The 12,943-nt window shown below is 50.7% G+C and overlaps 4 protein-coding genes across 4 annotated transcripts; 1 reads left to right on the top strand and 3 right to left on the bottom strand.

Annotated features, from left to right (window-relative positions):
- Positions 1–2,241: 2,241 nt before the first annotated feature.
- Positions 2,242–3,228, top strand: CXE20 (putative carboxylesterase 120; the record flags this gene model as incomplete). The annotated part of the gene is made up of 1 exon (XM_032032573.1): positions 2,242–3,228. One exon carries the CDS (start codon positions 2,242–2,244, stop codon positions 3,226–3,228), a length of 987 nt encoding a protein of 328 aa, XP_031888046.1.
- Positions 3,229–3,423: 195 nt separating this feature from the next.
- Positions 3,424–4,435, bottom strand: ustYa-0 (Oxidase ustYa; the record flags this gene model as incomplete). The annotated part of the gene is made up of 5 exons (XM_032032574.1): positions 3,424–3,470; positions 3,526–3,766; positions 3,819–3,892; positions 3,943–4,050; positions 4,102–4,435. 5 exons carry the CDS (start codon positions 4,433–4,435, stop codon positions 3,424–3,426), a joined length of 804 nt encoding a protein of 267 aa, XP_031888045.1.
- A 1,595-nt stretch (positions 4,436–6,030) lies between these two features.
- Positions 6,031–7,716, bottom strand: het-6-3 (Heterokaryon incompatibility protein 6, OR allele; the record flags this gene model as incomplete). Its single annotated transcript, XM_032032575.2, has 2 exons — positions 6,031–6,070; positions 6,122–7,716. The coding sequence occupies 2 exons, from the start codon at positions 7,714–7,716 to the stop codon at positions 6,031–6,033; spliced, it is 1,635 nt and encodes a 544-aa protein (XP_031888044.2).
- Positions 7,717–8,255: 539 nt separating this feature from the next.
- On the bottom strand, positions 8,256–8,927 carry CGGC5_v011546 (uncharacterized protein; the record flags this gene model as incomplete). Its single annotated transcript, XM_032032576.1, has 1 exon — positions 8,256–8,927. One exon carries the CDS (start codon positions 8,925–8,927, stop codon positions 8,256–8,258), a length of 672 nt encoding a protein of 223 aa, XP_031888043.1.
- Positions 8,928–12,943: the final 4,016 nt, after the last annotated feature.

Genomic DNA, 12,943 nt, shown 5'->3' with positions numbered 1-12,943 from the left:
TCGCTCAGTCTAACAGATACCAAAACGTTTATGCAAAGCCTCGAGGAACCAATTGCCATAAACGTGGCCGGTTGGGGTACGTTCCCCAACGGTACGACTTCCATAGTTTTTCCTCAGCCTTATCCTTCTACCGGCCATGTGACAACATTCCTTTTCGCGGCCAATAATTCAATGAATCAGTTTTATTCCGATATCAAAAAACCTCTTAAAATATTCTACGGCTCGCGTACCTGGGCCGTAAATCTCAACTCAATAGCTGAGACCGGCGGAATTCGCATCTCGTTGGCCACCTGCACCATGTTACCCCGCGGCTTGGAGACAGGCCTGGCTTGCACTGGAGAGGTTTGCCACGCTGTTGCAGCTCGCAAAATTCCGGTCCCGGTGAAGATTACTTCGTCTATAACTACTATCTTCCGGCGTGGGCACTTTTGTGGGATTGGTAGCTCATATCACAACGATGAAGCAAGTCAAACTGAGCATTTTCTTGCGGATGGGTTCATTGGGGATAATTCCTACTCATTTCGCGATCTCTACCTGCTTCCCCTCGCTCAGTTTACCGAGCGATTCCAACAGGTCATCAATACCTTCTGGTACGCCTCTAGCACGCAGGCTTTCTCAACAGGCAACTTTTCGTCGTTTTCTGTACGAGATCATGTGCTTCAGACACCTGCCTTCGTAGAAGAGGATCTTGGTCTACATTATCGTTGCAATTGGATGTGGTTCTGGCTAGCGGTTGTAGTCATCGTATTGCTGGAAAGTCTAGCTATCGTGAATGCGCTTCTGCGCTTTCAAACAAAAGTTCCTGATGTCTTTGGATACGTCAGCTCCTTGACCATAGATAACAGTTACTGCAAAGGGAAAGATATGGAGCAAAGCTCTGCATTGGATGGACTTCAGAGGGCGAGAGCGCTAGGGCACGTACGGTTCCAACTGGCAGACGTTAACGGTGGGGATGTCGTTGGGAAGATTGCATTTGTGCCTCGTGGGGTTCAGGACGAGATTGGGGCAACCAGAGTAAGGTCCAACCGATTCTACGACTAGACTCAGCGCTCGTCCTTGCCACAGCTGTTGGAGACCAACGATGTTCTTCGGAAGGTTTCAGGCGAGCGCAGACGGTATGTTTGGAAATACTTATGGCATGGTGTCTCCTGTTGAATACCTACCTATAAAACCAAGACTTGTTGTAATATTGTGAGTAAACATTGATAGAAATTTTCTTCTTTCTCGCCGCCATTGCTCATCCCAAGATGGACTCGCAAACAGTGACAAGCCGTTAGTTTGAAAAGAGGCATTGGTGTCGGAACACTTATATGTCATCTACGTCTAAGCTCTTCCGTATACTTGCATCACAATACTGGCAATTAAGTTAACAATGTTTGAATGTATGTTCGTACTTACGGTTCGAAGGCATCCTTAGTTGAGAGCTGATTGGGTTCTGTTTCACAGGAAGACCAGGCCTTACTACCTCAGTCTCGGCAATATTTGTCACCGCTGCTTAGCAGTAGTGCATAATTTGGAATATCTTCGTTCCCTTAAAACAGTCGAACCAAGGCCGTGGAATGAGTCACTGCAGAGTTAATAAGTTGCTGCGACTCTCGCACAACGGCCATTTTAGGAAAGTGGGCTTCATCTGCAATAGCGTCAATTTGTGACGGGCTCACGAATCAGGTAGTCAACTACAACGACTTGTGAAAATCTGGCTAGACTGAACGTCTGCTCGTGCACAACCCGAACCTTAAGTCCGTACCTCAACACGGTGTTAAATGGTTTCCCCCAAGCCGCGCATCCCGAAAACGCGAGTTAGTCGGCAGACGCTTACGCCCGGCCCCAACTTAAACTCTGAACCCCGGACTTTCGCCAGGGGCACCCCTGGGCCGTCCGTTCAAAGCCCGGCTGGCCCAACTTTCAACTGAGTTGTCACCGAGAATTGCTCTTCGCACTCGAGTATAAAATATTCGGCATTCTTGCCGGCATTTGGAGAAGCCACGCAACGAACCACGTTTTGAACAACATCTCCACCTTGACTTGGCAGTCTCCAGTCGCAGAGCCACAGGGCTATGTCATTCACCCCACCTCAGTTCCGGAGATAAATGAGTGTCGCGGCTTCGGATGTGAACTGATTCCGCAAGTTTGAGACTGGCTTCAACTACATAAGCGCACTTGTAGTTGAACTTCAAAGTACAACTTCAACTCCAAGTTTGAGGACACAATCAACCTTTTAGCCAACAACAGTCGCCCGACATGAGCATCAAGCTGGACCCCGATGACACATCTAGGTTCGACAACCTGGAGGTCCTCACAACGACATACAAGACCGTCTCAGGCCATGAAATCACAACCAACGTCCTCATCCCCAAGCAGCTCCTCTCAAAGCCCTCTACAACTCCAGCTCCGATCATCCTCCGCTACCATGGTGGTGGCTTTATCGCCGCCTCCAGCATGTTCCCAGCCTTCTTCCAACCATGGCACTTCCAACTTGCTGAGCGCCATTCCGCGGTAATCGTCAGTCCCAACTACCGCCTCTGTCCGGAAGCCACTATGGAGGAGCTCATGTCTGATATCGAGGACCACTTCACCTGGGTACAAACCAAGCTCGCATCTTTCGTGCAAGAGAAGACCGGAGGCAAGGTGGCTGTCGACATTAGCCGTATTCTCACGGCTGGCGACAGCGCCGGCGGATACATGAGTCTGATGGCCGGCCTGCTCCACCCGGACAAGATCCGCGCCTGCACGGCCGCATACCCCGGCATTGACCTTAAGGACCCGCATTTCTTGGAGGGGTCGAAGGGACCTACCCTCGGCGTTGGGCCGTTGCCGTACAGCATTGTGGAGGATCATATGAAGAAGATTCGCGAGGGCACGATTCCCGCCATCATCTCCGATGACTCGAGATTTGAGAGGGGCGGGTTGATGTTCGGACTGACACACCACGGTTTGACGAAGCACTTGTTGGACACCGAGAAGAGACAACTCTTTCCGTTTGACAAGATTGATGATGGAGCGAGATTTCCCCGCGGTGGAGTCTTCGTATGGCACGGTCAGGACGATACGGTCGTGCCAGCGACGGGAAGCATCAGGTTGAAAGAGAAGCTTGAGAAGTTGGACCCTGAGTTGGAGTTTCACTTGACTTTGAGGCCTGGTGAACATGGTTTCGATCACGAGTCGAAGATCGAGGAGCCGTGGATGGCGGAAGGCCTGAGCAGAGTTGTCAAGTCCTGGTTGCAGTAAGATTATCATATCAAGGGCTTGAAAGTTCTTCCGAATACATCCTCAGTCAAAAAACTGCACAGCTTCACTAACAAGATGACTGACAAATAATTACAACTCTTCAAGAGTCTATTCGAATTGTATTTCCTTTTTGATATCTTGAGCTTTGACTCCTTTGAACGCTATGAATCCACAAAAAAACACCCAAATTGAGTATTAATCGTCTATCGGCAAAACAACACGAACGCCCTCGGCAATTTGCTCTGCAAGCCAAGTTAGCGAGTGAAATTCAAGTCTGTCTTTCAGGTTCAAACTTACTGTCGAGATACTTCATGACCTGGCTGTAATCTTTGCACACATGCTGTCCGTTCCAGCTGCCATCTTGTGGGCCGTTATCATCCGAATCAGTGATTTCATGCGGCTCAAGCGCGACGTCGCCAGAGCACATGACCGCCTGCCTCAGGTAATCGACGCAGTGGAAATAGTGCGAGACATAGTCCGTAGGAACCTTGTCCATGTTGTTTGTCGTCAGGCCCGAGAAGATATTGCCCATCATGAACTACATGTTGTTAGCTGATGCGTGGGTGTAGGAATCATTGGGCAAAACTCACGATGCAGTGCAGCTGATGGGTCATTGATGTGGTGAAGAATGGGTCATTGCCAACCCACTTCCATCCCGAGCCAACTATCATGAAATCAGTATTGAACGTCGATGAAGGACAGCGAGCATCTTACCAGGCAACAGCGACCTCCATTGGCTCAATGTAGCATCGCTCATGAATTCCGTCGCGTTAGGCGGGACATACGCGTAGTCTGCTGCGAATGATACAACCTTCGTGGGAACTGTCTGAAGTTAGCATTCCTGTCGTCCAGAACTTGCTTCAGATGACCTACACATTGGTCCAGCACCAGTGTAATCCCCGCCAACCTGCCTGACAGTGACAGGGAACTTGGCATCCTCAAACTGGTAGTACATCAACAGACTCAGTCCCAAACTCAACCCGATATTTGTCAGGAGGAGTAGGGTGTCGATGAGCCAGCGGTATCGCCTCAAGAGAGCCTTGGTCTGCTTCCACCATGTCTTCTTCGGTGACGGGCTGGCGTCAAGATCGATCGAGTGCCAATGCTTCTCCTCATGCATCAAACCCTCCTCGACTTCCGTGCTGGAGCGATTGTCGTGGTCGTCAACATCGGGCAGGTTCTCGTAGTGCTTCGTTCTGGGAGCCATCGTGTCGCTGTGTCAAATCCCGAGGATACTTAAAAATTCAAAAGAAAAATAGATTTTTGCCTGTCCAATCACCAAATCCAAAATTGCAAGTCTTCACCACCACACAGAAGAGAAAGAAATCTGACAAGACAAACTAAAACGCGGGGGACAAGACCGGTTTTCTTCTCTCCTCTGAAAGCTTGCCGACCCCCTTCTGGAGTCCACCAACGGCCCCCCCCCCGGCTGCACCATCCGTTTGAGAAGACCTCCAACACCCCGAGAATCTCGCGATGCAACGCTTGTACCTGGGCGCCTACCCGATGCGGAAGCAATACATCGGCCAATATTGCCCCCTGCCATCTCGTCAGCAGCCAAGCAGAGGTGCTGATACGTCTGTAGTTATGTCTTGACGTGTTTCATGTTCGAACCGTTTGATCCGTGCAGGGGCAGATGTGAAACGAGGCACGGCACGCAGGGACCTGAAAGACTGAGGCTCTTTTGACTTGCGCTAATCGCTACAGCTGCTTTACTCGTGCTCTACAGCGACAAGAAAACTCAATTGTACTAGCATAAGAAAGCATGTGCATATGCAGGATCAATTGTCATCACAAGATGCTCATCTACAGATTGCTCGGTCGTCAACAAGAGTGAGGAAACACCAACCGAATGCCCAATCCCCGAGAATTCTGGCGCAAGTTGCGGAGCCGTTGCGCTCGGAGGCTGGTTTGAGCTAGGGGCCTCTGGAACGCTGGGGGGCGATGGGGGCTTGAATGCACGCGTCTCAGGGAGCTGCCGCTCAACCGGCCGGCCCACCGTCGTGTTCATCTCCGGTCTTCTTCCGCGGAGGATCGTCCGAATGCATTTGGATCTAGGCTGGAGTTTCCGCTTGGGATGATTTTCTGCATGTGTTGCATTGCCGTTGATGACTGGTGCTTGGCATCTTGATTGATGTGTCGAGATCTCCAACGCCACCTGAACCCCTGTAAGCGAGTGCTGTCAGATTTAGCACCAACATGGCATCACGAAAACACACCGCAGTTTGTAGGCAGGGAAACCGACTCGCGATTATCTTGTGACTTTAATTAAGAATGGAAAGTCAATTGCATGCGCGGCCCGTCGTCGAAAGCATTACGTTTCTCCCGTCTGCACGGCCGTGCCCTTTGTAAAGTCGCAGGGCCAACCCCGCGATACAGCATAGCGTCAAGAACTCAATGGAAACACATCCGTTGCTGGCGTCTTCATTCGTGAAAGCCTACGCGACCTGCGCGAGTCAATTAAACTGTTAAACTGAGAAGAGGTTATACCAATAGCCTCATATCATTGATGTAAGGATACATAATAAGTAAAGAGTTTTGCGATCCCGTTGATCATCTTCATTAGGCACAGCCGGCCGGTGTTCATCTACGATCTTCAACCGAAGCTAGAACACTTGCCCGCGATCGCGGAAGTTATATCGATTATCTATTTGTGTCTGCCCTTAGCAACATGGTCGGCGTCACTTAGGTGCGTGTGTATTTCACTTTGACCTTTGCTTCTATGTCTAGATAAGGGATTTCGAGAGATGGGATTTGTGATCTTTCCAACGAGAAGATGCTTCTTCCATTTGAAGACAGAACTTAGAAGTATATTGCTTCAATGCTACAGGTATTAGGAGATCTGGGTCTTGAAAGTTAGACTAGAACAATCTGCTGAAGATTATGACGATACCGCTCCGCGATACGACTCAGCTCATTATCCTTCCAGCCGCATACAATGCAAGCGCCGATGATCTTGTAAGCCGACTCGCTAACATGACGGATGACGAAAGGAGAGTAACCTCCAACTAGGATCGCAATCTTGTCTCCGGGTTTGGTCACATCTGGAACCAAGCACTCGAGCCCGTCGTGCGTGTGACACATTAATCTCCTTGACCTGTATCCGAATTTTGACCAGCCGCCCTTTGGTACGATTTTCTGTGCGGTCTCTTGTACCAGGGCGTCCGTCCATTCTCGACACTGAGTCGTCGTCGCGACAACCGCACCATCAACAAGTAGCTCTCGGTGTCCAATCCTCACTTGTTCTGTGCTCTGCAAACTGGCCCGGTCTTTCCACTGACTGACCCACGCGCCAATGGGTATGAACCATGGACTTGCGTTGTCCCAAAGAGGTACCCAGCTTGGCATGCCAGATGCCAGCGACTCCTCTGTGTGACAGACTGCGCCAAGAGGGCGTAGATCCTTATGTTGCCAGAACAATTTTCGGGCTACTTCCAAGAACACTTCTTCCGTAGTCTTTGAGTAATCTGGGATAATCATGGGAGCATAGGCCGCGTTTCCGCCGCAAGTGACCATGTAGTCTTCGCTCTCGACGTCACTGTACGCATCTTGCTTTCGTGCACTTGGGTGTCCGAGAAAGGCGTAAATGCGATCTCGCGGGTCTGTTGCTTCGCAGTAGAACGTTTTTGAAAGCAGGTTAAGAAAATTGGTCGACTTGATAAACTTGTGAAATTCGTCCCCTTTTTTCCATCCTGGCTGTGTTGCCTGCCCATACTCGAGCCAAATATTCCGCGTACTCTTAACAGCAGTAGCATCTCTGATGTAGATCTGCTTGGCCTTTTTGCCGCCTTCCTGAGAGTCTGCACAGATGTCAAAGCCAAACAAGTCGTGGATGCCGTATGGTTCAGCTTCACCCCAGTAGAACGCGGCGCTCCGAGACAGCCCAATCTCTTGTTGAACCCAGGCACGGCGAAACCAAGGGTTATCGTATAACCTTCCCACGCCTGCCCAAACTACGGGGTCGAATTTGTCAACATCCTCATTCGTCAACTTGAGGGTCTTCCCCCACGTGGCTTGTGAGATTGGTTTTAAAGCCTCAAACGCCGCAGTTGCCTGTTTGTCTGGGTCAGGCCCGAGCCAGATGGCCAACTTATGTGAGTTCCAGTATACAAGAGCCATGATAGACACTTGGCTGCTTCGTTCATCCGTATCTTGCTGGTTGATACACAGGGCATCTGCCCAGATGGTGCGTGTTTTCGTATTATCGCGCAGTCTTGCGAGTGCTCCGTGAAGACTCTCTCGAACTTTGATGGATCCGACCTGCTCATCGTTGTCGTTTTCAGACACTATGTTGACTTCATGGGTCTGAGCCATATCGCCCCAGCAATATGAGAGACATTCGTACTGCGGCTTGTCTTCAAGACGCACATGCCGTAAACGAACATTGATGGGTTCATCCTTCGCGGAACATGGGAGGATGTCTAGGAGACGGAACGCGTGGTCTCTGCGCGTCGGCTTGGTAAGTGGTTCGTAAACGTAAGGTGCCATTATCGACGCTATGAAGTCTTGATAAAACCGAGGTTAAGGAAGAGCTTGAAATGTTTCGTTGTGAAGAGAGGAAGCCTTTAAAGATGGATGTGCCTCTATGCAAGGGTGTGAAGATGCTGAAATCGATTTAAGAGCACCTGTCGCTTCCAGAGCATACACGAAAAAGGCTGAACCCCTGCAGGGAGGCAACCAGCATTGCCAACAATGCCCTGTTCAGTGGGTGGGGGCCATGCAGCGGCTGTCAGCTGCCAAGCATGTACCGCGCGATTGAGATGAAATTAGGAAGTACATGTCAGGCAAAGCCACTCAAGGATGGCCTTTTGTAAAAGCTGAGAAGGACACAACTCACCAACATTGGCTATGGAGGCTATGAAGCAGAATGATAAGGCCGGGAAGCGATTGATGCTGTCTGATCGGATGGAGTTGTGTACGAAGACAGAGGATTCCTTAGTTAAAAGGGTTTCCTCTACTTCTAAGATCATAAGTCGCAGAACACCATCTCCTCCGCTAAACAAAAGTAAATGTATTCTGAAAATCGCTTAGGTCGTATCAACGTCAGCTTTCGGCCACGGCCACCAGCCATCCAGTGCCAAGTCGCCATAAATATTGTTCCAAGTGTTTGAAGGGTTGTCATGGATCCATGAATAAACTTGCTGAGTCTCTCCATTGGCCTTAGGCGTCCCCCAAGCGGACGTTTGCGTGGCGTCCACAAACGCACACGCCCAACTCATGTTCTCCGGCGTGATATCCGTGACTTCAAAATCTTTCAGGACGCTGATCTCTCGAGCGAAAACAGTTAACTTCGCTGTCCAGTAAGGCTTGTCTCCCAGGTCGGATAAGAAGAAGTTTCGCCTGCATTTCCATCCCCTCTTGAACAAAGACGGCTTCTCGCCACCAAGATGTGTCTGAGTGTATGTGGCCTCGAAATCGAAGTTGCTCATGTCCCAGTGGAAGCCTTCTCGCATGAGCCGCCGCAGATCGCGTGATTTCACGCGTAACCTGACTTCCCAGTGAGGTTTGCCGGTTACTGCATGGGCTTTGCCGAAGTACGGCGATTCCCATGCGAAAGAAGCGGTTGGCTCAAGGCCCTGCCACAGTTCCGAGTCGTAATGCTGCACACGGTGTGCATGGGAAATTGACTGATATGGGGGAGGCTCTGCCCGGCAAGGGGTGGTTGTCGGCTCTAGTTGTGTAGGGAAGGTGTTGTCCATGTCGCTTAGTTTCTCTCGAAATTTCTAAATCTCTAAATAAAAGATATGAGAAATGTCTTGAATTACTCCTGCAGAATGCTCGGGGGTTGTGAATGAGGGCCAAGGATGTGGGATATGCTTTGAAGTGAGGATTGTCGCGTGCGCTTTTATTTGAAGGTGTAGCTTATTCGTCGGAGATAGATTGTAGGTACGTAGCTTGAGGTATTGTCGTCTATGGCGACAAAAAATGTTTGAACTTCGCCGCCACTGGGCATCAACATGGAAAACCCAAAGAGGTTGGACTCCCACGAATGGAGATTTTACGACGCATTGTGTGCGAACCTGTTCGGTAGCGCTCGAGCCACTACCATGGCCAATGTCACTTCGCACATTCCATATAGGTTGAAAAGCGCCCGACATCAGGGAGTTAGCAGAAGTCACGGCATTGGACCGAGCGGCTTCAGCACTTGCCCATGGCTGAAGTTGGCCTGGAAAGCATACCTAGACTTCGTTACGTGACATAATGCAGTTTACCCGGCCAGATATCTTGCTGGATATCTTTCAGGCCGAGGACATCCAATTTCAAAGCTAACTAGGGCATGTCAAAACAAGCTTGCTTGGCAACTTTGGCAAATTGTCAGTCCGAGGATGAAGATCACAGGATCCTAGGGCTAGCACGGCATAGTTGGCCTCCGGTCCGTCTTCAAAAGAATAGAAGACAGACATGTTGAATTCCGACAATTCATATTGCTGCAGAAAGGATTCAGCCCATTTTCCAGGGCTTGGCCTCGATCTGGGCCAATTTTGGCCACTCCTGGTTCCCACGACCTTGATGAGGACACATGAATGATGATGGGTGCGGACCGGCGAAGACATGTGATTGCGGTGACGTGCTTCGTATCATCCCCTCTAGATCTTGACCTCCTCCTATTCCGAGCTCCGCCTGCTTCAGGTGATTATGCGCGACTTGTTTCCATCGATGACCTCGGCAAATGGCAGGCCGCAGCCAGTCCAGAAACAACGCCTGACTATCTTAACCCAACTCAAGTATCAATACACCCATATGATAAAACATCACAGCCTCCCGCATCAGTTTCTCAATCTTCCGGGAAATTTGTTCACTTGCAGAGAAGAGTCGAGGCTTTGCAACTTAAACTTACTATCCGGAAAAACTCATTCACGTATGGATTTCTGATAGATTCAGTTGTCATTTTTGTAGGTTGAAAATTTTCCTTTTCTATTCTTCTCCGTATTATTCATCTTCTTCTCGCTTTTCCCGTCATTGTTATAGTTCCCATCATCGTCATAGTTCCCGTCGTCCCTGTCATCCCTATCATTGTCTTAGTTATCCTCAGTCCCTAAAATCGTCTCCGTCGTCTAGGACTACTACTCGCCCGAATAGCAAAACCTTAAAAACCTCCTAGTTCTTGGCATGACAATTACGAGCTTCCCTCCATGATAGCTTCCATCATTCTGTGGCGGATGAAACCTTAGGCCGAAATCAGACGTGCTGAAATGAGACGTCGAAGATTGCAACGGCATAAGCTGGCATCAACCTAGAGTTCAACGTTACCATTCAAAGATACAATACACGTTTTGGACTCTATCCGAACCAAGTTGTGAACCCACATCGAGCACCACACACGCGATAAGACGCCGGAAGTGGATGACCTGCTTTCCCACTCCAAGCCGTCCTAGCCCAACCTCCTGTCATAGCCTATATAAATGACCACCTCGCTCATCGCGTTGCATAAACTTCATCATTTCTGTGAGAGTTTAAGCTGACAGTTTGATTCGCGAGGGGATTGGATTGGATGGCCAACGAGCATTGCACACCTATTCGAGGGAGTTGTACAGCAAGGCGACGACTTAGTCACATAGTCACATACGACGGCGCGATGTAGGGCAACTGCGACTATTCACTGTGCCAGATTAGGAACGAAAGTGTCATGTGTGATGAAAGTCTAGATGCCCGGTATGGCCATTCTTAATCTGATGGGTTCTTGCAGACCACGATCTATGAATTGTTTTACTCGTTGTTGATGAAGCGCTCAGCTTGCAGGGAACCAGGTCACAACAGTAATTACCTAGAGAAACATGAGGTTCACTACTTAGATAAGGTAATTGTCGAGGTTGCAAAAAAGCCACAGAATTTTCGCTGTCATGCTGAAAGCAGTTACAAATCTCTTTGTTGTCACTCAAACAATGTCAAGGTAAGCATTTACGGTTATCTTGTGGCCGTTGAGTCCACAAAGATAGTGGCAGAGCCTCTTTTGAAGCTTGTTTGCCTCCCTTGTCTGCCGTACCTTAAAAATGGGTAGCGCATTTTCCGCTTCCGCATTCCCGAGTTGGTGGCCGTGGGGTGGTGGGTGGGCTCGGATCTATTAAGGCTCCCTGTGTTTTTTTTTTCCGGAGCCGGTGCCCTGGCGCGCTGAGTTGTGCTGCTATTTCTGGGGGCTGAGCTGGCGTCCTCCGGCAGCCTTCACTGCGATTTTTGGGGACGCCGAAGTCTGACTCGCCGATACGAGCTGTGGGAAGACGGCGGCGAATGCCACGGACATACGCGGAGAGGGGATGGAGTGCATGCTTACGCTTGCTGGCAGAACGATTCTGTTGCGTGACTGTCGTGAGTGAGATCAGGCTGGGGTGCATGCGTTCTGAACTTCTGATGGCTGGGCCTGTGATGATGGCAGCAGTTGCCAGCCGGGTAGCCGATGTGTGGCACCGCAGCTGAGAAATAGTGGCGCTAGATTGGGAGATGTGGCTTGTAGCTATTTGTTTTTCGCGCAGGAATTTGGGGGTGCAATTGTCCCAAATTGCTGCGTCGCATTGAAGCCACATCGTCTGAAAAAAATAAGGCCAATGATTCGTGAGGGTGGTAATCGGACCAAAAGTCGAGAACTCGAGACGGGACGGCGGCCTCGAAGGGGAAGAGGAGAGGGAATATCCTGTTTGGAGCAATTTGGTGATGTCATGCGTCGACATGGATCAGCGTCGCAACTGGCAAGGGGACGGGTTCCTAGCGGAGGAGAGGGTTGCTTCAGTGTGCTTCATGTTTGGTGGTTTTGGTAAGGGGTGTTCGCCAGACGTTGGCGGTTGCAGAGGCCCTGAGGAAGGGGAGATCCCGGGCTTCTGGTTTCTTATTCGCGGGTGCGGTTGCGGAACGGAGTTTGATGTTTATGGGAATTTGATGATGATATGGATTGAGGGATTTCCATTGTGCATGTTGGGATGGCGGTTGATCATTGACCGTTGCGGTGCGGATAGGTCGACGGGTGGAATGCCGATGGTGGTGTTTGTTTGTGACGTCCATCGCATTGTTTGGTGCTCCAGTGCTGAGGTGCTGTTCGCACGGGCAGACGTCCCAAGCCCTGCCCGGCCAACGCCAGCACCAACGAGCCGAGCAGCCGGGCCACGATTCCCGCGTCTGTTCGCCATGACTGGGCAGCGACAGCCTGACCGTGACGCTTGGAGGGGCAGATGGGCGCCGCAGAGTCGAGGTCCGCGGGGGGCGAGCGATGGGCGGCGGCGGTGGTGGGATGTGATGGCAGGCGTGGTTGGTGGTGGATTCGATGGTGTTGATCTTCAGGGGATGGGTTGAACGGACCGTTACCAGGTGCTTAGGCTGGTTCCTGGCTGGCTTAGGTAAGACAGCGGCAGCAAATAGAAAGAGGGCATCGTCGACCAGTTTCGAGAGAACTTGGGCGCAGTTACGGGTTAAGGAGCAAGGGAAGCGCCGACGGTCGCTTGGCCAACCACGGGCGCTCCAAACGATCCACATCGCCCACAAGGCACAGGGCCTCAACCCACTAAAGAAAGAATCCCGGCTCGCACTCACACTTGTCTGGTGCTCGCCTCCTCCTCAGTGCTGAGACTCGGGGGGGATATTGACCTGGGTGAGGTGCTAATAGGGGGAAGGAGCTGCGACATGGCGGCTGCTCTTCGGGGAGTCTGCTCGTGTTGCATTGCTGGAGTGAGGTGGTGGAAACTGGGAACAGAACAGTGGACAGAGCTGAATGTCTGCACAGCCGCTGCGC

The sequence above is a fragment of the Colletotrichum fructicola genome (genome assembly GCF_000319635.2).
Source record: "Colletotrichum fructicola Nara gc5 chromosome Unknown KSG_Nara_v1_contig06, whole genome shotgun sequence".
NCBI classification, from domain to species: Eukaryota; Fungi; Ascomycota; class Sordariomycetes; order Glomerellales; family Glomerellaceae; genus Colletotrichum; species Colletotrichum fructicola.
The sequence above is the reverse complement of the archived record's forward strand: the minus strand, read 5'-3'. Positions and strand labels throughout refer to the sequence as shown.